Source organism: Cyprinodon variegatus, unplaced genomic scaffold (genome assembly GCF_000732505.1).
Source record: "Cyprinodon variegatus isolate N-32 unplaced genomic scaffold, C_variegatus-1.0 Scaffold46, whole genome shotgun sequence".
NCBI classification, from domain to species: Eukaryota; Metazoa; Chordata; class Actinopteri; order Cyprinodontiformes; family Cyprinodontidae; genus Cyprinodon; species Cyprinodon variegatus.
This window is the reverse complement of record NW_015150499.1, coordinates 507,846-532,011: the sequence shown is the minus strand read 5'-3', so window position 1 is coordinate 532,011 and position 24,166 is coordinate 507,846. Positions and strand designations below refer to the sequence as shown.

Sequence of the window (24,166 nt, the reverse complement as noted above, 5' to 3'; positions counted from 1 at the left end):
TAAGACTTTATACACTTAATTCTTTGATGCACGTGTTGTTCATTAGAGCTGATGTAGCAAGTAGTATACCCAAATGTCCTACTCTACTCCTAGAGTTTGTCTACAAGAGATGTAACCTATAATGTTCCGAATAAACAGGAATAGTGTTTCTTTAGGTATTACCCTTTTTGTTTTCTTTCTATTTTTTTACTTCAGGTTCTCCTATCAAATTTGGCCTTAACCTGTGTGTTTCTTCTGGGCTGCTTCCTTGCTCTCCGTTGGTACATCAGAGATTCCTACAGGTTCGGTGGTTTTACTCAGAAACATGTGTTTATCACGGGGTGTGACAGTGGATTTGGGAACCTTCTGGCCAGACAGCTGGACCGGAAAGGCTTCAAGGTTATAGCCGGATGTCTCACAGAGAAAGGCGCCTCAGATCTAGCAGCAGTGACATCCCCCAGACTGAAGACTCTCCTGCTTGATGTTACTGACAGCGCAAGCATCCGGAGTGCTGCAGAGTTTGTGAGCAGAGAGGTGGGGCAGCAAGGTGAGCTGGGTTCCAGTCAGAGGGAACTTTATAGACATAAGAAATTATTTGAGCAAGCAATGGATGAAAGTAGGCACAAACCTCTCCCTTTTCACATAATTAAACCCCCAGCATAAATAGAATGACCATTAAAGGTTATCAGGTTTAAAAGAAAAGGTTAGATTGAGGTGTTTTTGGTAGCTAAAGAACCGAGCGCTCCATATGCCATTCCAAACAGGCGGTGGGGTTGCACTTCTTCAGCAGTGACATAAAAGCTGCTTTAAGGTAATATTTAGTTGCACAGAGCTGAATGCATGGTAATCCTGGAAGATAAGCCGTTCGTTATGCTGAAAAAGATTTTAGACCAGAGTGTAGGTTTAAATTCCAACAATGTTAGATTACAAAACTACTACTGTATTGAGTAGTTTAGGTCAAAGTATATTTATGTGACCTAGATCTAATTTCATTGGCAATTTTGTTGACAAACGGGATGGTCACAAATGATCTTTATCTTTTATCACTGAAATTTTACAAATCCACTTTTGGCTGCTTTTGTATCTAGTTCCTTGCAGCAAAGTAAAGAGTTTGTACACGTAGATTGTGATCAATCATCTTTATATTTGCATGTTGCAAGTGTAGATTTAATTATCCATGTTGTGCTCTTTGTTACTCTTAAACAGGAAGTATGGAAGAATAGAATAAATGGCAAACTCTCAAATAAAACAAAAGAAAATGTCATACAGCTTTGTTTTAGAGGGGCTTAATTTCATTTGGTGATTCTATGTTTCTTCCCCGCAGGTCTCTGGGGTCTGGTGAATAATGCTGGCAGGTCTGTACCTGTGGGACCAACAGAATGGATGGTGCTGGAAGATTTTACGAAAGTCTTGGATGTGAATCTGATAGGGGTTATTGACGTAACCCTTCAGTTTTTACCGCTGCTGAAGAAAGCCAAGGGTAGAGTGGTGAACGTGGCCAGTATTCTAGGGAGGCTCTCTCTGATCGGTGGAGGATACTGTCTGTCCAAATGGGGAGTGGAAGCATTCTCAGACAGCCTCAGGTAGAGAAATTTAAACTCTTTTTGAATTTAAGTTTCTAAAATAGAAGGCTACGGCAGTTCTTCAATCATTTAAGTTATACTGACAGTTTTACATAGTGTATTTCCCCCCCCCACCAACATAACTCCAATAAAAAAAAGTTAGAGTTTGTGCTTTAAATCTAGTGAATAGAGAGAATAAAGTAAAACTAACATGGACATGAAAAAATATAAGGCTGGTTTTTTGTGTTTAACCCAAGAGGTTATATTGTTCTAAGCTTTGTCTCATGCATCTAAAAAACAACACAAAAAAAAAACATCAGAATGACATTAAGTTAAAGTATGTTCAGTTAAGTAAGCCCCTCAACTTTTTGTACAAGTTTTACTGTATTTTTTCCATCAAACAACAATGACGATGTGACACTTTATTAAAATGGAAAGTATGCGTCATACAGCCACTATAATAGAGTACAATTTCTCCCCGCTCCACATAACTCATCACATTGCCTTTAATGTTGAAAACGCTAAACAAAAAAAGCAAGTTTGACAAGCTGACCCCTGTGTGCTTCAAATTGTTTCAAAATGTTTAATCTTTGGTGATGTTTCATGAAACAATCTATAAAGATATTCAAAAATATATGAGGGGTATACTACATTTTGTAATATAGTATACCGGTAGATAAAAAAATTACACTAGCTGTAGCACTGCATGTCTGTTCCTGGCTGATAAGCTCATACCTATCCTCCTCGCTATTATTTTTTCCACAAATAAAGTAAAAAATTTAGCTATAAGAGCTAAGTTTTGGAACATGTCTTGTGGCTAAATGAAAAGCCAATGAAACAAGTTTAAACACTTTGATTCAATAATCCCGAAGGTTGTGGACATGTCAACCTTCCTGGTTAAAGCCATAAATAGTGATTGGTAGCATGGTGGCAGCATTATGATATACTGTAGTAAGCTTGTCTTTAGCAAAGGAGCTATAGAATAGGTATAAAGTATTAAGGGGTACGATGGCCTAAAATATGCAGCTAGAGCAAATGTGGAACTATAGTCATGGAAATTAACCCATTTAGTAAGAAAATGAGTTAAATTAGGCATAAATGATACAACTGATGATCAGAAAATGCCAGAGTAATTATCTTATACATTGTGACCTTGTAATTTGATATTTATTGATATTCATCATCTCAGGAGGGACATGCATCACTTTGGTATTAAGGTGAGCATCATTGAACCTGGTTTCTTCAAGACTGCTGTAACCAGTCTGGATCTAATCGAGGCCGACCTGAAGAGGCTGTGGACGCGCCTTCCTGAAAACGTTAAGGATTCATATGGAGCGACATACCTAAATGACTGTGGGTAGAAGAGCAGCATGTTTAAACCCATTTTAAATTCACTGAGTGCTGATTTACATTCTTTTATTTTTTACAGATATGAGAATGCAGGGCTTCTCCATGAACATCCTCCGTTCTCCTGATATCTCCAAGGTTACCTGGTGCATGGAGCACGCTCTCACTGCCCAGTATCCACGCACACGTTATGGAGCTGGCTGGGATGCCAAGTTCTTCTGGATTCCTCTATCCTACCTTCCTTCATTTGTGTCGGATTTTGTCGTAAATGTTCTCCTGCCCTCACCTAAAGACGCAAGAACGGGCTGAATAAAAGATAACTAAATATATTGTTAAAAAAAACATGACTGAAAGATGAAAATAACCTGGAATAAATGAATACTTTGTAAATATTTAAAGTTAATGCAGTTCATTGACTATGTTCCTATTGGATTCATTATCCTCCTCATTGCACTTCATGCATTTTCATTCTTACTTTAACTGTAGATGGACGTAAGTTTAAAGGACACATTTACTCATCACCACTGCATGACTAAGGATAAGCTTAGTTACATGGCTAACTTGAATGACATGATTCCCTCTCTTTTTTTTAATATTGAGCTTTGATCATAAGAACTGACTCTTCATGTCATTTCAAATCCTTTTATTCACCAAAAGTATAAAATAAGTAACCAAAAAGTGAAATAAAAACTGCTTTGGTTACATTTATTTTAAAGGAATTGTTCGGGTTTCTGTTATTTTTGTCAGATCTAAAATATATTTTACAATTTTCTAAAGGGATTTTATTTTAAACTACTTTACCATGCATCATGATTCTGTCAGTGTCTGAGAAGGTGTTTTAAACCCAGTTGCTTTGATACAAAAATAACTTAGGACTTATTCTGAAATATCCAATAGAGCTAAAAATGTGCAGAATTGGAGTGACTTAGGTTTTTGTTTCCTTGCTCATATATGGAGATGAAATAAAATAGTTGAAACAAATTCCCTTATCAAGTCTCAGTAGAAATCTAATTCATATTAGACTATTATTCACAGATAAAGTTTTTCCATATTTTGATGAGAAATAAATCCAAATTCGACATCCATATCCTCATATGTTTAAGTTTTCTCCAATATTATTAGCTACATTACTGTGCAACATATGAACATTGAGCAATTGGAACTAGGGAGACTTTTTTTAAAAGTTTTCCTCATGAGAAATGTGTTATTTTTTCAGTTTGATTGTGTATGATCAGTATTATATTATCATAAGTTAATGCTTTTGAGATATTTTTAGATGAGATCGAATATAAAAATCTTTACTTAGTGAAAAAGAAGCAAAGCGAAAAACAAGAAGGTTTTCTTTTAATCCCCAGAGGGCATTCTGTGAATTTGGCTGCCCTGAAGTGACTTTTTAACCAACGCCATCTGTAGGCCTTACTTGGAGCCACACCGCATAGTCTGCATTAGTCTCCTTAGCTTATTAAGATAAAATAGACCAATCTTTCTTTAAAATAACAAAAAGTTCTAAAAAAAATAAAAATAAACTTGGGCAAGTTCTTTATTGCTTTTATTTCCAAAAGCCTTCTTATCTCAAAAAAATCAACAACGAAAAACTTTTTTTTTCCTTTTTTTAACCATTTCATAACACTTAGCTGCATACTTTATTCATTCAGATCCATACATAGACCTATATTCAGGGGTCAGGATGATAAACAAATTCATATTGAAAGTTTTTTTTTACTTTTTTCCCTCACACACTCTTAAAGCTTTCAGTTCCACATTCCCTCATAATGCAGAGATTATGAAGTGATACTATCACTCAATTTAGAGTTTACAAAAATACTCAGTTTCCATAGAACGAAGATCAGCTAGTAGAGGATTCACTTCATTTAAGACAGCATTAGTGATGATGGCAGCTCCCCCTGGTGGTTCAATAATTTCACTCTTTACTTTAGAGCCACAATGCTGGGCCAGTTGGGTGCAGAGCTGCAACAGTTAAAGGAGGGTCTGTTTCTTATCGGCACACAGGGGGACATCCTACTCCTTAAAAAGTCCCTGATGTTGCTATAAACCAATTTGGCACAGACACGGCGGGTCATCTTCAAAGCTGAAAACAAAATATGAGGAGGCTGGGCACAATTCTTCCCTCCAAGTAAGAATCTAAATCAATATGTTCCCACTGCAAAAATGACTAATGTAAAACCAGAGAGTCTGGAAATTGGTTCAGACGGTTAGAAAAGCTGTATAAAATGACATCTGTAAAAAGAGGTTTCAGAGTTGGGGGAATAAAAACACAGTCTCTGATGCAGTCTAAACCAGCGGACATGTCACCATTCGAAGCCTTTAAAAAATAAAGAGCACAAAGTGTGCGTGTACACATGTAAAAATGTCCCGGTTATGTAGAGAAGGAAAGCAAAGTGTTGCTGAGGAATGGGGCTTGGCGGGACGGGCAGATGCCATCCATATAGAGTGAAGGGAAATCCAACTAGAACCCAATCAGTGAGGGTGAGGATGTTTGCTGTTCCGGCTTGATGGGACTGTGGCGCTGCGGATGACCTCCATCCACCTGCAGGTGGAGACAGACTTCAGAGAGATTATTCAAAACACTAAAGATGGATAAAAAAAAAGGTAGTTTACCTTTCAAAAGTGTATTCACTTTCTGATCGGAAATAGTATACATGGGACTTGAAATGCAGCTTGAAGACGTAGTCTTTGTGAATGTTTTCATTATCAGAGGGAACTGTGACAGAGTACCCCAGTAGAGGAAGGCTGGCCAGAGGATAATCATCCTGGAGGAAGATTTAAAAAATATATATTATATGAGGCTTTTCATATTTTACTCTATCAGTGAATAAAACATTTTTAGCGGAATATTTTCCAGGTAACCCTGGTTTTCCAGGTTTGCAGTAAAGACAGTTATATACTCCTTAAACCAAAAATCTTTACTCTTCCAGACTCTGCTTTGGAAATCTACATACATAGTATGGATAGATAGATAGATTAACATTTCTAAATACTTATTATTTCAATTCTCTATTTAAATTTTCCAAACTACTTACACCAAGGAGTGAATTAATCGCATTGCAAAATTCCTGAAGTTTCCAGCATGCATAGGAACCCTGATTAAACTCAGATCATCTGTAGGCCAAATGCCCTCCCCATACACTTTCTGGGGCACTAATAAGGACTTATGACAAGCTGCATGGGAACATGTGTCCACAGCTATCGTGGCACTTCTATTTGATATTCCACACTGAGGTGTGATGCTGGAGGAGGGAAAAACAGCAGGGAAAAGAGAGGAATCGGTTCCTCTTGCAAACAATGTGTCACCTGGTGAGATTTATAGAAGAACAGGCTGAAGTTGGTGAAGACCACCCAGAGCTTCTGCCAGCCGTTGCTGTTTTTGAACTTTCTTAACAAGTTTCCTGAAAGCTGATTCTGTAAAAGCAGAGGGATACGAAAAATTAAGAATACAAATGCATGATTCACAAAAACACAAGTCATTAAGCTTATTTTGTACATTTTAATAAATAAATAAACCTGCAGTTGCTTAGCAAGAGTGCTGTTTTCTCAACCGATCTTAAATAAACATAATGAATAAAAACAAAAAATGTTTACATGTATTTTTAACTATTACAGCACATAAAATATATCTATTTTTTAAATACCTAAAGTTTCATTAGGTATATTCTTTGTGTACCTGTATCTGACTGTTAATCTTAATTTAAAGTGTATTTTACACAACTTTAAAACCTTCAGGTGAGGAAGCAACTCTAACCTGTATGTCCAAATTACATTACAGTATAAATCAGTTCTGACAGTTTTTAAATATTTCCAGTTTGACAAACTATAATTGCCAAGAGTGCCTAAAATACATACTTTTCCTAAATGTTTTTAGAGAATACCTTAGGTGGTTTTATATTTCAATTTTTGAACAAAGTGAAATAGAAAAAGATGGATGTTCTACATTAATCCATAAAGCGTTTAAAACAATGTCTTAGAATTTTTCTGGTTGATAAATTACAGCCCTAATTTGCTGGACTTTCACTCAGATGGATGTAAAGATTTATTCTACACTTGTTTTGTCATAAAAAAAACAATACTTGGTATTGCTGAACAATTTCAAAATCAGACAAAAATATCCTGATGTAAACAAAAATATAATTTGAGCTATACTATTCATTTACTAATGTGAAACAAGATATCCCATCTGGCTCTAGGAGAAAATATAATTGTCAGCCAAACTTAACTATCTGTGTATGCACTGGTTGGATTAACAGTTATGTGTTTGTAATAACTGTAAAATATTGTGGAGAAGTTTTAGCCTGCTGTGAAGGACTGGTTTATTTCATCCATTCAACCATAAACTATTTGTTATGTTGTAACACATACGAGTCCAGAATTCGACATAGGCACTTCTATCTTAATCAATGTTTAGATGAAGACTTGAAGCAACATTCACCTAAAGGATTTCTGGTTTTAGAACAAAATTCATGGTTCCTTTTTCCAGAACATGAAGCACTAAAGCCTCAGAACAACAAATTTTAAATTAGTTTGCCTTCCAAGAAGCTGTATTTGTTTTCTTTCCAATTGACACCATAATTTCTCTTAAGTTTTGGGAATCATCAAATAGTTTTAAGCAAGTTGGACATGGCCAGCAGTGGTTCTGGCTGAACTCTCCCATCCATCGATGCCATTTTCTCTCCAGTCCCTTTCTTATTGTTAAATAAGAACATGGCCTTAAATTGAGTCTAATGAGATTTTTTTTTTTGTGACCTCCAGGATGATAAACCTTGGCAGCTCACAACTCTTGGGAAGATTAAAAGATTTTATTTATTTAAATTTTTTTTTTTCATCAATTTGTCTCTTACTGTAATTTCTTCTGTTAGTGTCTTAAAGAATTAAAATTTACTTCCTAACACTTTTCAGAATTAATTTGTTCCTATTATGTTCTTCAATTTATTTCAGATCATGACATGTAGCTTTAGGATATTATTGACCTTCTTCATGTAGTCAGAAATGTTAAACTTAATATTTTATATTTATTTATATATTTTAAAGTAACAGTGTATCAATAAAACAAGCCATTAGATTTTTACATAAAACCTAGTGGTTCTGGACAGTTTTGATCTAAAAACAGCAGCAAAAACTATTTAAACCAAATTTTGTATGTCCTTGCCTTATCCATGTCTGATATTAAAATATCATGTTCTGAATCTTTTAAGTGTGACATAACTGTCAAAATATAAAAGAAAAATAAGTAGGACATCTCTCCTGTACTGTATATCCAAGTCAATTCATTAAAGAGGAACAGATCCTGTCATATTTAGAAGCATGAGTTGCCTTAACAGGGCTGAAGGAAAAACAAAAAAGAGAGACTCTACTGCAATATGATCATGAAAGTAAAACAAATATGTAAAACTTGAAAAACATTTGATTGGACCCCTACAAAAAAAACACACACACGCACAAACAGGGCCTCTCCTGTCAGCCTGGCTCTTTTACCTCTAGACTCTTGCAGGATTCACTAAAGGACAGGCTCTGAACTCGGTACCAGCAGATAACAGCCAGAGGCACTGGTCCCTGGCCATTCGGGGCCTTACTGTCCCTGACTGGACTAGGCTCCTCTACCACGGAGGAATGCACAGATGTAAGAGAGAAAAACAGACAGGGAGGGAGGGACAGAAACACAGAAACTGAGTAGGTTACACACAGGCATGCAGTGGCAGGGGTTAACGTCCACGCAAAGCTGTGAAGAGGACAATGTTACAACGACAGAGGAGGAGCAGAGCTGGTACAGGACGCAGCTGTGTTGAAGGGACGCTACCTTACAAACCGAGATAAGAGCATTCAACAAACCAACATTATGCTTTTACACAAAGATAGTCACAGAAGTTAAGGTCAAGGAGGGAGTAAAAAAAGGACAGATGCAACGAGCAAAGCAGCACAGAGAGTTTAGATGCGGGCGTTGTACCGGCTGCTGTCAGCCGCATGAGGGTCAAATTTAAACAGTAAGCTGAACGAGAGTAAAAACTCAAAAATTGTCTAAAATGGTTGTTTACTAGACTGCTTGGTTAATGGCGCACTTTGGGATAAGAGTTAAGGTTAATTAACATTAAATGACTATAATAAATGAATCAATGAAAAAAAAATTATTTGGTGCTAATTATCTTTTTTGCATGTACCTTGAAATAAGACCCTACATTCACATTTAATCTTAGGTGTCCTTATCTGTTACTGTTAAGAGTGTAACTGCAGCCTTTGAATGTTTCTCGATGTCCCATTTAATAAAAAAAAAAAAACAGGTTAATTCCAAGGGAGCACAGGAGGACACGGTTCCAAGTGAAAGACCAAAGTAAATGTAGTTACAGCACAGACTGAAAACAGAGGAAAAAAACAGCAGGACAGGTGGAGGAGCAGGAGGAAAGGCAAGTCTGAGCTTTAGCCGATACCTCCACAGCTACGCTAAAGTCCACCATGGACACGCTGGTGTTCCTGTGCCAGCACACGTGCACCATGGTGTTGCCACGATGAGGCGTGGGCTTCTCCAGCGATGTGTGTGAAGTCGCCATTTCGTCCTCAGACTCTGCCTCTGCCGGGGAGTCCTCTGGGCATTCTAGGAAAGTCAGGAGGTTGTTAGAGCTATACAAAGAGTGGGAGGGTTGCTGAGGGAAGAGGAGAAGCTTAAACACAGACAGCATCAGATCATCCATATTGCTCTGGGGTTTAAGCCACGGAGCTGTTTTACTCACCAGCTGTTTCTTTTTTCTGCAAGTATTCATCTCTAGATACAAACATGTTTTAATATATCAAATCTTTCTCTCTGTTTCTCCTCCAACTTACTGTTGTCAGTCAGGGTGCAGGTCAGCACATCAGATGTGGGACCATTGCTGGTTTTAGCCATCTCTATCGCCATCTTGATGTCCTGCATCCACTTCTCCATCTCTGTCAAAGAACTTAAAAACAGATGGAGCAAAAATCAGGAAAATGTCACTTTTGTTGCTTCTGTATTAGAAAGAATCCCATCTACAACAACACAAAGTGAATGGTTGTAGTTTATCTCACTGTTCTGTTATTTTAAATTCTAAGTGAGAGTGCTATCAGCTTAAAAATAGGGAATGACTAGTTCAAAATTAAAATAAATAGAAATACAAGTGTTGGTAGCCCTTGTTTAATGATAAAAAAAAATGGTCACAGAGCAATAGCTTGGATCTAAGAACAGTAATAATAAATCAAAAGTCTACGAAGCTTTATATATAAAAGTCAGACATTTCCACCCAAGCTTCAAGAGAACAATTATATATTAAAAAAAAATGAATGAAAAAGGCCTGTAAAAAAAAGGATGATCTTACGCTTAGTTGCACAACTTTTTGAGGCAATCGTTGCAATCAAAGGGTTCCTGTAACTGTCAATGAGGTTTCTGCTCCCCTTAGCAGGTATTTTGGCCCATTCCTCATCAGCAAACCCCTTAGGTTTGAAGGGAGCCGTTTCCAGACAAAATATTTCAGCCCCTTCCAAAGACGCTAAATAGGATTAAGGTCAGAGCTCATAGAAGCCCACTTTAGAATAGTCCTGTGTTTTCCTCTAAGCCAGTCTTGGATGTTTTTAGCTGAGTGTTTTGGGTTATTAACCCATGACAGACCCATGACCTGAGACTGAGACCAAGCTTTCTGACACTGGGCAAACATTTTTCTCTAAAATCCCTTCACAGACCTGAGATTTCCTTGTATACTGCAGAGAATTAAGACACCGCGTGCCAGAAGATGCAAATGGGCCCCAGAGCATTAAAGAACCTCCTCCATGTTTCACAGTAGGGGCAGTATTATTTTCTTGATATACTTCATTTTTCTGTCTATGAACACAAAGCTTATGTTCCTTGGAAAAAGTTCCTCTTTTCTCATCTGTCCATAAGACATTCTCCCAGAAGCATTGTGGTATTTCAACTTGTGGTTTGGCAAATTCCAGTCTGGCTTTTTATGATTTTTTTTTTTTTGAACAACGGTGTCCTCCTTGGCCGTCTCCCATTAGGTCCACTTTATCTCAAACAATGATGGATGGTGAGATCTGACACCGATGTTCTTCAGCTTAAAGTTCACCTTTTACCTCTTTAGACGTTTTCTGGGCTCTTTTGTTGCAATTTGCATTATCTGTCTCTTTGATTTGTCCTCAATTTACCTTCTGTTGCCACGTCCAGGGAGATTGGCTAGAACCCCATAGATCTTAAGTATCTGAATAATGTTTGCAACTGTAATCACAGGAACATGAAGCTGCTCAGAGATGCTCTTATAGCCTTTACGTTTAACATGCTGGTCTATACTTTTCTTTCTAATCTCCAGAGATGTCACCAAACAACACAGGGACAACCTGTAGTCTTAGGTATAGGCCAACTGATTGATTACAAGATTGTAGAAACCTGTAATGCTGATTACATGATTACTTTATTTTATTTAAACATTCTGGTAAAGTGTGATTGAAAAGCAATATCTCATTTTCATTTATCCCCCTTCATAGAATATTTATTTGTCATTACTTTTGTCAGGTGAAGTTATTTCGGGGTTTTTTTTTTCATTAAATAAGTGGCACTCCCTCTGAACAATTTATAGCTCATTCCTTTGGGATGTTGAAGTGTTGCCAATCCAGAAGGGATACATCGACCCTGAATATGTAGATATCTTTTATAAGGACTCTTTTCAGAAGCAGTTTTGGTACTTCAAGCTCGCCCTGTTTTGAACGATAGGGAAGCCCATTTTTAGCTGCCTGTATCCAGGATCTCAGCCTTTTGGTCATGATAAATTACTCATAACCACGCCTGCTGACAGGGGGGGACAAATGGGTCAATTGTCCCCAAAAAATGACACTCTGACCATTAAAAATGCAGAAGTAATTTTTCAGAAAATATTTATATATATAAATATATATATTTGACCAGGACAACGGCAGCTGCAGCTTTTAAAGTTGGTTTCGCTGCAAACTAAGAACGTCAGGTTTTCAGAAGTCTGGGGCACAGGAAAAAAAAGAGAATAAAGGAAGATGACACCAAAGGCTTGATGGATTTTATGCGTAAATATTAAAAATTAACTGAGGATGAGTCAGGAACAGGCCCAGGAATGGAATTGCTAGGGTTAGGTGTAGAGGGGGGCCTAAAAAGACTGTGTTGTCCCGGGCCCAAGCAAAGCTGTCAGCTGGCCTGCTCATAATCAAAGGTGAGAGCTGGTCTAAAAGCTCAAACACCAAAGCAGCACTCACAGTCTAGCTTATTCATCTCTTAATGAACACCATCATTGCAAATCTCTTAAACAATATCCCATCTTTTCCTTTTACCTTCCAGGACCTGTTTGATAAATCTAAGGTAGAAAGTAACCACTTGGTTATTTACCTTGCTGCTACTACCATTGACTGTCCCTGTCCAACCAAGGTGAAGGCGTGAGGCACACCCCACTCATCTTCGCTCTCTCTGATCTGGAAGCGGAACAGAAAGATGCAGGAAAAAAAAAAAACAACATTAAAGAAAGCCAAAAATCTGGGACAGCATGGACCAAAAATAGACAGAGTGGGAGAGCAGGAAGGGAAGGAGAGGGAATAAAAGGGAAATCTGTGCTCTGGTTACACAGTTGCTGGTTTAAAGCAGCGCCTTTCACAGTTGTGATAAAGTGGTGACAGCCGTTCAACACTTACTGTCATGCCACGGAGAGGCAGCTGCCCGTGCACTTTGAACTGATTGGTCGCCGTCATCCCCCGACTCGTGTACAAAATGATGTCATTAAACTGTCACCAAGGAAACAGAGAGAGGGGCTGATAAAATTAAAAACCGTTAGAAAATAAACTTAAAGGAGGATGTTTTCAAGGCATTAAAAACAATAAAAGTTCAAAGCAGCCTGTGTTGCAAGTCCGTAGCACTGAGCCTGCCAGCACCATCTGGATAATGCAAAGCAGGAGCAGATGATTGTTTTGTTCTGCTGAGATCACTCAGCTAAATAATTAGATTAGTGTTAGGAGCTGAAAAAAGAGGAACGTTACCAGAAAAAACATTCGCTGCTGAAGGCCTTTTCCAGACAGTTTGCTAAGGCAGCCTAATCTGATGAACTCCTGAAAAGGATAAAAAAAAAAACAGAATAATCGGTGCATGCTTGTCTTTAAAGGTGTGACATTTTTATTCCTGTAAACTTCAGACTCACTCGACCAGGAACCACCAGATTGTCGACACCAAGCAAATCTTTTTTTAGCTCAAGAAGCTTCTGCAGGTTCTCCATCTTGATCAGACTCCCCTGGAGCTGCTCCACCACCTCGGAGACATCAGCCAGAGCAGCTGGAGATCAACCACAAGTAGAGAATAAGTGTAGAACACACTGGTAAATTAATCCAGGAAAATAAAGCTTCTGGTTTTAATGCTGCACCTCTGCAGTCCCTGAAGTCCACATGAGTTGCTGGATAATGTTTACACAGGCGCTCCAGGATCTGCTTGTAATGAATGAGGCGGTGGAGAGGCCGCAGGATGAAGACGTTCAGTGGAATGTAGCACACTTTCTGCAACTCAAAGTCTCTGTACAAGTTCTCCACCCTCCGTGATGCCTTACATGCTTTTTCCAGCTCAAGGAGGATCTCAGACTGCTTATGCATGTTTGTTGTCAGAGGCTGCAAGCACAATAGCTATACATCAGGATGATACTCAGCTGGTTTTAGAAAGCATTAGGTTTAACCTGAGGCCTGAGTCACCTTCAAGGCTTGGAGGTTTTTCAGCATCACATCTCCAATGCGTTGGTAGTCTCCTTTGATGTGAGCATTGGACCGTCCTTCCCTAAACACACGAAAAAAGAAACATATCAGTAATATTTCACATTAAGTTACCGACTGTAGTTACCGACTCCTCATTCACAGAGCTTTCCAAGCTCTCAAACCATTTCACATTTTGACAAGTTGCAATCCCCACATTTCAAAGTGGAAGAAACATGATGCCCGGTTTTCTAATTTAACTACTAAAATTCTGACAATGACATGAATCTGCATTCAGCCCCCTTGTTTTCTACCTTTTCGAGGATTCTCTTTCAGTTTTTGTTTTTTTTCACAGTATAGCCTGAGACAAACAGAGTCATTGAACAAATTCACATAGAAACTTTGGTTAAAACTGCCCCACTGAAGGCCCAGCAGCATGTTAAGGGTCATATTCCCACTGGAAGGTAAACCTCCAAACCAATATTTTGTATTTTGCCTTGAACAGGTTTCCCTTCAGAACTTTCCTGGATTTAGCTTAATCTGCCCTCATATCAACTCTTACCAACTTCAGTGAACTGAAGAAACTGTTTCGCAGAGCATGACACTGCCAGCACCATGCTTCACTGTAGAAACAGTCTGTTCAACGAACTGTGCCAGATTAGATACCTGTGAAATTCTGTCATCAGTCATGGCATTCACAAAACAGGGTTAAAACGGAGGAAACCGGACCTTCGCTCAATTTTAGCATTTAACTTGGGTGAAATGATTTTAAATGGTGCCAAAGTCTGTCTAGATGCCTCCAATTTAAGCATGTTTTGTGGTTACCAGATTAGATTTTGGCACATCCATCATTTTGCATGCAAACAATAAGGATCCATTTTGGTTTTATCTTATCAGTGTGGCCGGTTCCCACATTTGTTGTGCTAAGTACATGATTCATGACAAAACTGACTCTTTATGGCTTTGAGGGATTGCTTTCTTCCAACTGTCCATTCTAAGTGGAGTATATGGCTAATAACTGTTGTTTTCACAGATTTACCCACCCAAACTCTAGATATCTGTAGCTCCTGCACAGTTTCCACTCCTTTTTAGCTAGAGAGATTTTCAATAATGCCAAACTCCTTCAATGGGCGCCACTTGTCAATCAAGCCTGAAGCTCATTAGCAATTAAGCAATCAGTAATCAAGTTCTGTGAAACAGCTATACCTGCAGGAGCAGCTTCCATCAACATTGCTAGGATTTTGTATTATAAAGGCTATGCAGACATGGGAATTGTGTTTTTAAAAAAAGCAGAAAAAGGCAAAACTGTGTCAGCTGGAAACATAAAAATAAAGACACAAGCTGCCCAAAGTATATAAAAAGGTGGAACACAATAATTTTCTGTTTCAAAACCAGAAACAAGCCTTGGAAAATGTAAAAAATAAACCGAGCTACCAACCTCATAAGCAGATAAACACAACAGTTACCAAGAAGACTGACTGGTTCATCTGTATGAATTAAAAAAAATCTTCCAACTTTAGTCATAATTACATTGTTTGCATACGTTAAGCATAGAAAAAGATAAACTGAAAACAATTTAGCCTGTTTTCTTGTCCTGAAGGTTTGCTGATCAGGCAAAAGGCCTCAGGTAACATGCATCGCAATGTCACTGTTCAAACTATCCTGTTAGTTAGAGCTAGGTTTACACAGCTCAGCAAAGGTGGAGCAATCCTGCAGTTGGCGTCACATTAATTAGTCAGAGATGGACTGAACCATGTTTCCTTAGATACTCAAATTGTAGGATGTTATTTAACATTTAACACCTGTATTAAACTTCCCCAAAAGCTAATAACAAATAAAATGATATAATTTTTATTAAGTTTATCATAAAAAATACATTAATGCCATCAAAATGAATAAGAGCAGATAGCTGTGCATTAATGAATTCTTTAACAAAGTTAACAAATCTAGATTCATATTAATTTGCTCAGTAAAGCAATAGAAATAAAATCCAACAAACTTAGATCTACCAGCAGGTGTCTCCCTTGAGCAAAATATCACATCATACACATATAGCCCACACACAGTGGGCTAATTGTGATCCATAATAGATTCTTTGCTATTTTTGTAATGACTTAATGCTAGAGGTTGTGTTTAAAACACATCCTGTCTCATTTACAATGAACAAACTCCTATCTTCTCTTCTATATTTAAATATGCAAATCTTAAAGCAAAAGTCACATGTAGGCCAGAGATTTGCATTCACATATGACGGCGGTTATTATCAGCGGAGTAAAGTGAGGTATCACTTTAGGCATTGATGTGTAGTTCTAACGACAGACAATCCCCCACGAACCATCTGCAGAAAAAAGCTGTAAACCGAAACAGCTTGACTGGGTCTGTGCAATGCAATCTCAATGTGCTTCTGTGTCCTCAATAAAACAGCATAATTAAAGCCCATCAGACTGCGCAAATCCACTGAAAATGGAAAGGTCAGTTTATTTGGAGCCACAGAGAAAAATTTGAAAACAAAATTACATCAAACCTTATTTGAAGCCCCTCATGTATGTGGTTTGTGGTTTGAAAGTCAAATGAGCCTCACCATAGAGCCAGCCTCTGCTCCACCTCTCTGAGAAAACCAGTGTGGAACTTGTGGAGCGGCTCGAAGGTGGAGAGAAGCGAGTTCTTCAGGGTGTCAGGGGTTTCCTCATCCTGTCCCACCACACTGTGGAACGACTGGAAAATACAGAGAAGCAGTTGGATACATGGAGCAAACATTAAAATAATATTAAACAACTAATCCAAGAGTATTTCAACACAAAGGTGTGGCACATGATCTTACAGAGTTAAAGCTACAAAACCTATAATATTTTATATTATTAAAACAAAAGGTTGTTTAAAAAAAAAGTCATGAAAATTATTTCTGTGAGTTGATAAAGTGAACATTTCCTAAACACTGGATACTGCAGGAAGCAAAAATAAAACATCTGGGTTTTCTGGGAAGTCAGGCACACCTAGGTCACACAATATTAAGGATGCTTCAATTTTGCTTTCAGATTCCATTTGTTTTTGAAACTTCATGAACATTAGAAAACAAACGTTTTCCTGTCAAGGTTTTCTTATCTTTATATTCCACAAATGTTGAGTTAACTTAAAACAAAAGCTACAATTTTATTTGGCAGCATAGTACGACTTTTTGGTATCTGGCCAAATCTAATAGAATTTTTGTCAAACTCTGCACTCAAACACTTAATACATGACTAAATAAATCTATACGGAGGGGATTATGCTAAATCATGTAGGTGTATATAGATTTCCTGAAGTAATTTAGGATTTAGAACATTAAAAAATAAACATGTTGATGCTCATGGCATTTAAAACTACAGCATAAATCAAGGATCTTAGGGTAATGCTGTAATAAAAACATTTTAACCTTTTTTCCATTACTGGGTGATAATCTTTGTTTTTTTTAGATAATTATTTCCAATCAGAAATAAACCAATAATTCAAGCTAATATGTAGATATAAGGTATGTAATTGTGGAAAAAAATAACGGGCCTGATTTTCAGAGATGCAGTAAAAGGAGCTTTTAATTGCTTGGGGGGAAAAAATAAGTTGCCAGTACAATAGCTGCCTGTTGGGGGGATCTATAAAAATTGATTGTGTGATTGATGAGGCATGCAAACAGTTTTGTTTATGCCTTATTAGTGTGAGCAGATACTGATTTTTCTACTGGCATTTTAAGACTGCTGACACTGAGCCTGCTTCTGCTGGAGGTTTCTTCCTGTTAAAAGGGAGTTTTTCCTCTCCACTGTCGCTACAAGCATGCTTAGTGTAAGGGATTGTATTTGAGTCAATGAGTCGATGCAATCAACTGGTTTTCCTTAGACAGAAAACATTGAATCGATTTGACTGTATGATATGGTGAATTATAAAGTGCCTTGGGATGAGGTGTGTTGTGAATTGGCGCTATATAAATAAACTTATTTGAATTGACTGTCCTTATATCATGTAGTTCAAGCTCAAATTTTAAAAAAAACCTAAACAACTAAAATAAAGATTAAAATAAGAAAAGTTAAACATAAACTATAACGTATAACATATGGAAAAATTAACTTTTTATCTGCTCGGTGAGCCCCCAACCCATCCTACAGTCAGAGATGCAGTCAGATTTACAGCGAGATTAACGCTCTAAACAGCTGGATTTACCTATTCTCCTCTCAACAGCTGCTTTGCCAAAAGTACTTCCAACCAAGGTAGGCTCCTGATAATCTAATAAAACGTGTATGTTGGGCCTTAAAAACATTCTTCAATGCACAAGTTAGAAAATTGAATCAAGCATTCAGACAGACTGCTTAAAAGTTTCCTTTCTCAGGGAACCAGTTTGCATTGAATTGCATTGATTTTGCAGAATATTCTCCTCCTGGATGAGCATGTAGGAACAGTAAACAGTCCTTGCATTGTATAGTTGACTCTGCAGCAATCCCTCACACATTCATGCAAGAGTAAAAAGTCACTTTTAACAGGAAGAAACCTCCGGCAGAACCGGAAACAACTAGGAGTTCAAGGAGACAGAAGCAGATAGCAACTGCCATACTCTTATTTCTGAAAGCCCAAATACGCTTACATGCGTATTTGGACAGTGCCAATCTCCATCCTTTTTGGCCAAAGAAATTATTGTTAGTTTGCACTTTCAAACATATTAATAAATATTTATGTAAAATCTGAGCCCTTATCATTTTGATGTTGGATAAACTGCTTTGCCGGTAGTGGGTATTTATACCTTCATATCCCCCACACATTAATTTGTGCGCTATGGTCAGGATCAGCATACTTATGAAGACACGCATGCAAAAAAAGCTGAATGGCACATGGAAAGTGTTTATGGTTTAATGCATGTGAACCTTTGGAAGTTCAGGCTTGAAATCTGTGCTTTTATTTGCATTTGAACAACATTCATATGCTCCTTAACACTCTATTGGTCATTTTGAGCATTTTTCTTTGAGCTCAATTCTTTTTAATTGGGACGCCTTCTTTCCATCACCCTAAAGTTCAACTCTATCCACGGCCTCTGTAGAAAAATCTAATCAGGACTATGGTGTGGCTAAAGAAATTCTTACATAAACCTTTACATTAGCGCTACAACTAATTATGACTTTGCTAATAAATTACCGTAATCAGTCGATTAATTCTTTGATAGATCAATTAATAATCAGATATCAAAAGGTTCTTTAAAGAAGGTTTTCACAGAATTAAACAGGCTAAAACCTGGTTTAATTCTGGATATAGTATATTGACAGATTTAAAAGTTTTTTTTTTATCTTAAATGAAAAATATTAATAAATTTTTTACAGTTTTGTATAATTGCTGCTCTAAGTGGGTCACTCTGTCAGCTAAAATAATGTTTTATAGTCTCTGTACTCCAGTTAAAGATTAAGCAATTACTAAATTAGTTGAGGATTATTTCAATAATCTATGAATCATGAATCATCTGATTAATTGCTTCAGTTCCAACTTTCATGTTAACATCTTTTCACTCATGTCTCTACATTATGTCAGCATAATATGTTAGCATTTCCTGCAATTAAGAAAGATGTGAGGTTTTAACGTAAAAATATTTCCTTTATTAACTGGCCATTTTTGAAAACTGTGATTAATGGACAGCACTGTGCAAGTTGGTGCTCTGGGGTGAATAAAAGGTATAAACGAGAATTTCTAACAGTAAAAAAATCATAGCTCACTATTTGATAGTGAAAGTGGTGAGATGGGGGTAATTTGAGAACAGGTGTGGTGTTAATAACTTTCCTTTAATGTCGGAGGAATTAAGGGCTCAACAAAGCTTCAAGAAACCTTTCAGGCCTCTTTAAGGTCCATGTGAACAAGAAATAGCGTGTTGAGGCTAAAGAATGTAAGTGAAACATTTTGCTCTTTATAAAACTAGAAATATCCAATTGCTTTTAACTAATCTACATAGCCATATTTCCATGGTTCTCAATTCACTACAAATTAAATGTCTTTCAGTTTGATTCTTTACAGTTTTATTATCAAGACTATTTGTTTTATCTGAATATTAACTTAAGTTGATAATTTTTATTGTTTTTCTTTAGGGGCTTTGTATCCATCTTTCAAATGCTTGCTCTTTTTGTTACACATGCCTGAATGAAAATGCTGTATATATAGAGTAATTTCTTTACAATATATCCTGATACTGAAAATAGAAACTTGATTCTAGAATCTGTGTTTCTGTGGTGAGATAGGATCCAAGACTCCATAGCCATTCTTACACAGTTGTTTCATTAAGACAGGATGGTGGCAGATGAAGCATGTTTCGTGCAGCAGAAGAGACAAAGAAGCTTTGTACAGCTGCTCTAAAAAGGACGGCAAATGGGCTGTAAGAAAAAGTGACGAAAGGACGAAGACAAAGTTCCAGCTGTTGTTGAGATGATTTGACACTCAACACCACAGCAGCATCAACCAGCAGGTGGAAAAAAAAGAGTAATGAAGAAATCACAGAAAAAAAATCTAATTCACTTGAAGCACAATAGTTATTTATGCAAGCTAGAATTGTCTAAAAAATAAAAGCAAGAAGAATTAAATTTTTTCCTCCTCTGAAAAAAATAAGGCGACGCCATCCTTGATCCTAGAAGACGATGCAACACATTTAATATCCTGTTTATCTGCCAGGTTTACTTTGAGACCTTTTCCAGCACACGTCTCCATGCAGCCAATAAAAATAAAGAAGTGAGCTGCACACAGAGGGAACACAATGCTGAAACCAACATCCTCTAAACACAAACAAAGTTTAGTATTCACCACCTCGTCCGAGACGGATAAATGTATTTCAGAGCTGGGGTATGGGGAATGAATAAGAAATGAAATCATTTCTGCCAAAGTGTTTGTGTGTCGCTGCTCATCTCTGTGACGGAGCGGCCGTGCTGCAGAACAGAGCAGCTAAAACAAAAATAATGTGTGTGATTCTCCCCAGGAAAACAAGGATGTGGGGGATATGGGGCAGCACAGAGGGTTGTTGGTGTGGGCTTTTCTTACCACAGTCACCACCTCCAAGTCCTTCAGATAAGTCCTCTCTGTGGTCAGCAGCTCTTTGGCGATGAAATAGGCCCGATCAGTAGGGAACCTCTGCAGAGGAAACATGAATGAGAGAAGAAGGTAAGAAAGCAGCAGCATGTGCTTTTTAAAACTAGATATGAGGAAAAACATAGTTTTTCTTTGAAAAGGGTTCATACACTCACTAAAGTGTTACCATTTTTTATGTAAACATCAAACTTCCATCTGTATGGTTGGGGGTTTAGGTGATGGACCAAAGGAGACTCAAATGAGAGTAAACACTGCAAAGGTATTCAGAATAAAATCCACAAAAGCATCTTGATCCTTTATATTTAATCCCTTTTACTTCAATGCCTCTAAATATATCCAGTGCAATGGAGTAATAAGTAACTCCAAAGGTGTGTAATTTAACCTCCTAAGTTTTTTAAGGCCTCAGAAGTTAAGCCTTAGATAACATCAGTAAATAAAGAGTATCATACATACAAAACTTCTTAGATAATTGCTCAATTAAAACATAAAAGTATATCATGGGTGCAAACTTAGCACAGAAAGAGTTGCAGAGATCCAGAAATTAAAATATCATGATTTAAATAAGGAAATAATGCTCTTAATTAGTCATGTCAAACTTTAGACATAAATGCAGATGGGAATTGTGGTATTTTATGTTAATCAAAAACATGACAGAGCAAAAATGTTGGCCTCTGGGTGTAGAAAGGAATTGAAACTTTGAGGCTGACAGAAATGCAGAAGGCATCATGTTTCTTCATATAGTGGTGGCCTAGTGGTTAGAGCATTGCGCTTGGGTCACAGACTGACACTCTGGGTCCCTGAGCAAGAGACTTAACCCCACACTGATGCCCGGGGCCCACCCAATGGCAGCCCACTAATCCCCAAGGGGATGGGTTAAATGCAGAGAGTTTTTTCATTGCTTTGTACATGTGAAAGTGCAATGACAATAAAGTTGGATTGTATTTCTATTCTATTCTATAATTATGCACCACCATATAATCCATTATATACATTATAAAAAAATGCATTTAAGTCTGCTGTTGTAATGTGACAAAGTGTGGAAAAATTCAAAAAGCAGTCACTGACACAGTCACTGGGTACAAACCTTCCTCCGGACCTCATCCTCATCATCGGTGCGGATACTGCAGGCGTCGTTGAGCAGCGGGCTGGTAAGAGGCGAAGGCTGGCGGCCGTCGAGACTGTGGCTGAACAGCTCCAGAGACTTCTGACCATTCACCATCCCATGGGGGTGTCCAGACAGTGGAGGGCTGTGGGGAACCACGCCTATGGTGGAGCCACACCAAATCCACAAGCAGGGAGAAAAGTGTAAATTAGTCTTAGGAAAAAAAATAAAAATTAAGTTATGCAAATGAGCTGACATAGCTAAGTAATTCTAGCCCAGATGGCTGCATTTTTTCACATTAGAGAAAGATGGACAAATTTAAAGTTATAGTGTATTTTACTACCTGAGGGTTTTATACATAATCCAGTGACTCAAAAAAGATATTTGTCTGCAAATGAAATTGAAACTGAAGCTTCAACAATCAATAGATGCCACATATTAAATTCCTGTGAGGTGTATCTGGGAAGAAGGGTTTTGTTTAGAGAAAGCAAGAGAAATCAGCCATGACTCACTTCAAATTCAACTCAGCTCCAACAGCCTTTTTACAGCACATCAATCAAGGCACAAGCTGAGACACATACTGCAGGCGGATCGTGAAGAACCACTTTCTTAATGTCATCTACACCAACGCTGGCTCAGCTTACTTACTATGTTGTGGCTGCAACACGCCTACTTCTCTGTCATCTTCTGTGTGTAGGCACGACTACAACAGCACCAAAACTAGTTTAAAGACTCCCATTTCGAGAAAATGACTCACATTAACGACATCTGCATGTATGCTACACATGAAAAAGATTTTAAAAGGGAAAAACTAAAGAGCGAAAAAGACCTAAGATCAACTATCAGCACCAGACTATAAAAAAACAAAAAAACTAACTAAGCAAGCACAAGAAAAATATTAAAATGGTCAATTAACAAAACTAACCTTTCTGATGATCTGATTTTTATCGGTTTGCGTGATGTAAAACATTACAGTGACAGACGCATGCAAATCAGTTTTAAGACTAATTGCACTGTTGCACAGAGCTGTAAAAAAAAAGCTTCACATAATGTTTATTAGGTTGCTTTTAATAGCTTAGATTTAAAGCCGAATTTTCTGATCATGCATACCATGCACAGAAATTGAAAAGATAAATTACAGTGAAATATAGAGCAACATGCATATTACAGTACATACAGCAGAGGACATGCAGTTAGAACAGAACAGGACGATGTGCATAATGCCACCATCGTGGACCTTTTGCACCCCTGAAGGACACCAGCGGTCAAAAAAAAAACAAAAAAACAACACACTCAGTGTCTCTCATAAGCTTAGACTGAGAGCATGCAAAGATTGATGTTACATGGGGTAGTGTTCATTATAGCATCCCTGTTCCACAGTGATCATAAACAGCTAATGTATAGGAAGCAATTAGTGGAATAAAACCTGCAGAGAACTGACTGTTTTAAAAGCCCTTAATGTTTCCTCACTCTGCAAAGTTACAGCCCCAAACTTCAGCACATTTTATCACATATTATGTAAGAGACAATACAAAAGAGTGCATAGTTGTCAAATGGAAGGAATTTGATAGTGATCTTTTGCATTTCACGCAGAAAATAAAATGAATGCATTTTTCATATTTTTTGGGAGGGGGTATCAGAGTAAAATTAATGCAGCAGCTTTGATATTTCTTTTTGTGCTTCCCCTTACCTAACCTTGCATGCAAGGTCAAGTCTTGCTGTATTTGTGAGTTTCAAAATACCAGGAGAAAGAGAAACCGTCTTGTATTGCTCAATCTAAAATCATTCAAATTTGACCCATAAGTATTATAATTAAACATGGTATTGCGGGAGGAGCTGCTGCTATCACATCTGATTTATTAGAAGATAAAACAGATGATTTCAGAGAAACAAAGAGGGGACATAAATGTAAGCAGTTTTAGGTCATCATGGCATCTGCAGCCATTTCATTTGTTACAATGATTGGCTAAAACTAAATTTTGGTAGGAGGGCACTTGGTGTCGTTTTACCCAATTAGGTTGGAAGATACTGCTAAACATTCCTCCTTTCCCTGAACAGATTAGAAGGGAGCAGTTTAGATTAATCATGTGCAGAACTAAACCTGAGTAATACACATTAGCAATCTGGGTTGCCAGGTTAGCTTTTACCTTCCACTTTACAAACATGCACTACTTCACATACAAGTGTGGATCACATAAAATCGCAATAAAGTAAATAGAATTTATGAATGATGTCAAAAAGTGCAAGGGCTGTAAATACTTGTGCAGATACATATAAAACCAACAACTCTGTTTTTGTTAAAAAAATAAAAAAAAAACTCCAAGGGCACTATGCAGCCTACTAAGACAAATGAATCCAGAGGCTTTATGCATTGAGGTAATGAATGCCTTCAAGTGTCTTTTACACAGAT

At 37.5% G+C, this 24,166-nt stretch overlaps 2 protein-coding genes across 4 annotated transcripts in view; one reads left to right on the top strand and one right to left on the bottom strand.

Moving 5' to 3' along the window:
* Nucleotides 1–73: 73 nt before the first annotated feature.
* LOC107082018 (retinol dehydrogenase 7-like) lies at nt 74–3,756 on the top strand. The gene is made up of 5 exons (XM_015370439.1): nt 74–94; nt 196–526; nt 1,304–1,562; nt 2,731–2,894; nt 2,971–3,756. Exons 1-5 carry the CDS (start codon nt 74–76, stop codon nt 3,195–3,197), a joined length of 1,002 nt encoding a protein of 333 aa, XP_015225925.1. The 3' UTR covers nt 3,198–3,756.
* Nucleotides 3,757–4,440: 684 nt separating this feature from the next.
* LOC107082045 (FERM, RhoGEF and pleckstrin domain-containing protein 1-like) overlaps nt 4,441–24,166 on the bottom strand; it is a 71,547-nt gene continuing 51,821 nt past the window's right edge. The window contains exons 14-27 of one of the 3 annotated variants that reach the window (XM_015370479.1): nt 21,739–21,917; nt 20,607–20,696; nt 16,162–16,295; nt 13,584–13,665; nt 13,265–13,517; nt 13,046–13,176; nt 12,888–12,956; nt 12,546–12,635; nt 12,247–12,329; nt 9,714–9,826; nt 8,376–8,497; nt 6,201–6,308; nt 5,508–5,659; nt 4,441–5,436 (exon numbers count right to left, since the gene is read on the bottom strand). In XM_015370479.1, the coding sequence (XP_015225965.1) occupies nt 5,367–5,436; nt 5,508–5,659; nt 6,201–6,308; nt 8,376–8,497; nt 9,714–9,826; nt 12,247–12,329; nt 12,546–12,635; nt 12,888–12,956; nt 13,046–13,176; nt 13,265–13,517; nt 13,584–13,665; nt 16,162–16,295; nt 20,607–20,696; nt 21,739–21,917 (1,676 nt within the window). In that variant the 3' untranslated portion in view covers nt 4,441–5,366. Of the gene's footprint in view, nt 5,437–5,507; nt 5,660–6,200; nt 6,309–8,375; nt 8,498–9,322; nt 9,487–9,713; nt 9,827–12,246; nt 12,330–12,545; nt 12,636–12,887; nt 12,957–13,045; nt 13,177–13,264; nt 13,518–13,583; nt 13,666–16,161; nt 16,296–20,606; nt 20,697–21,738; nt 21,918–24,166 lie in introns of all 3 variants that reach the window. The other 2 variants (XM_015370477.1, XM_015370478.1) reach the window with 2 other exon arrangements.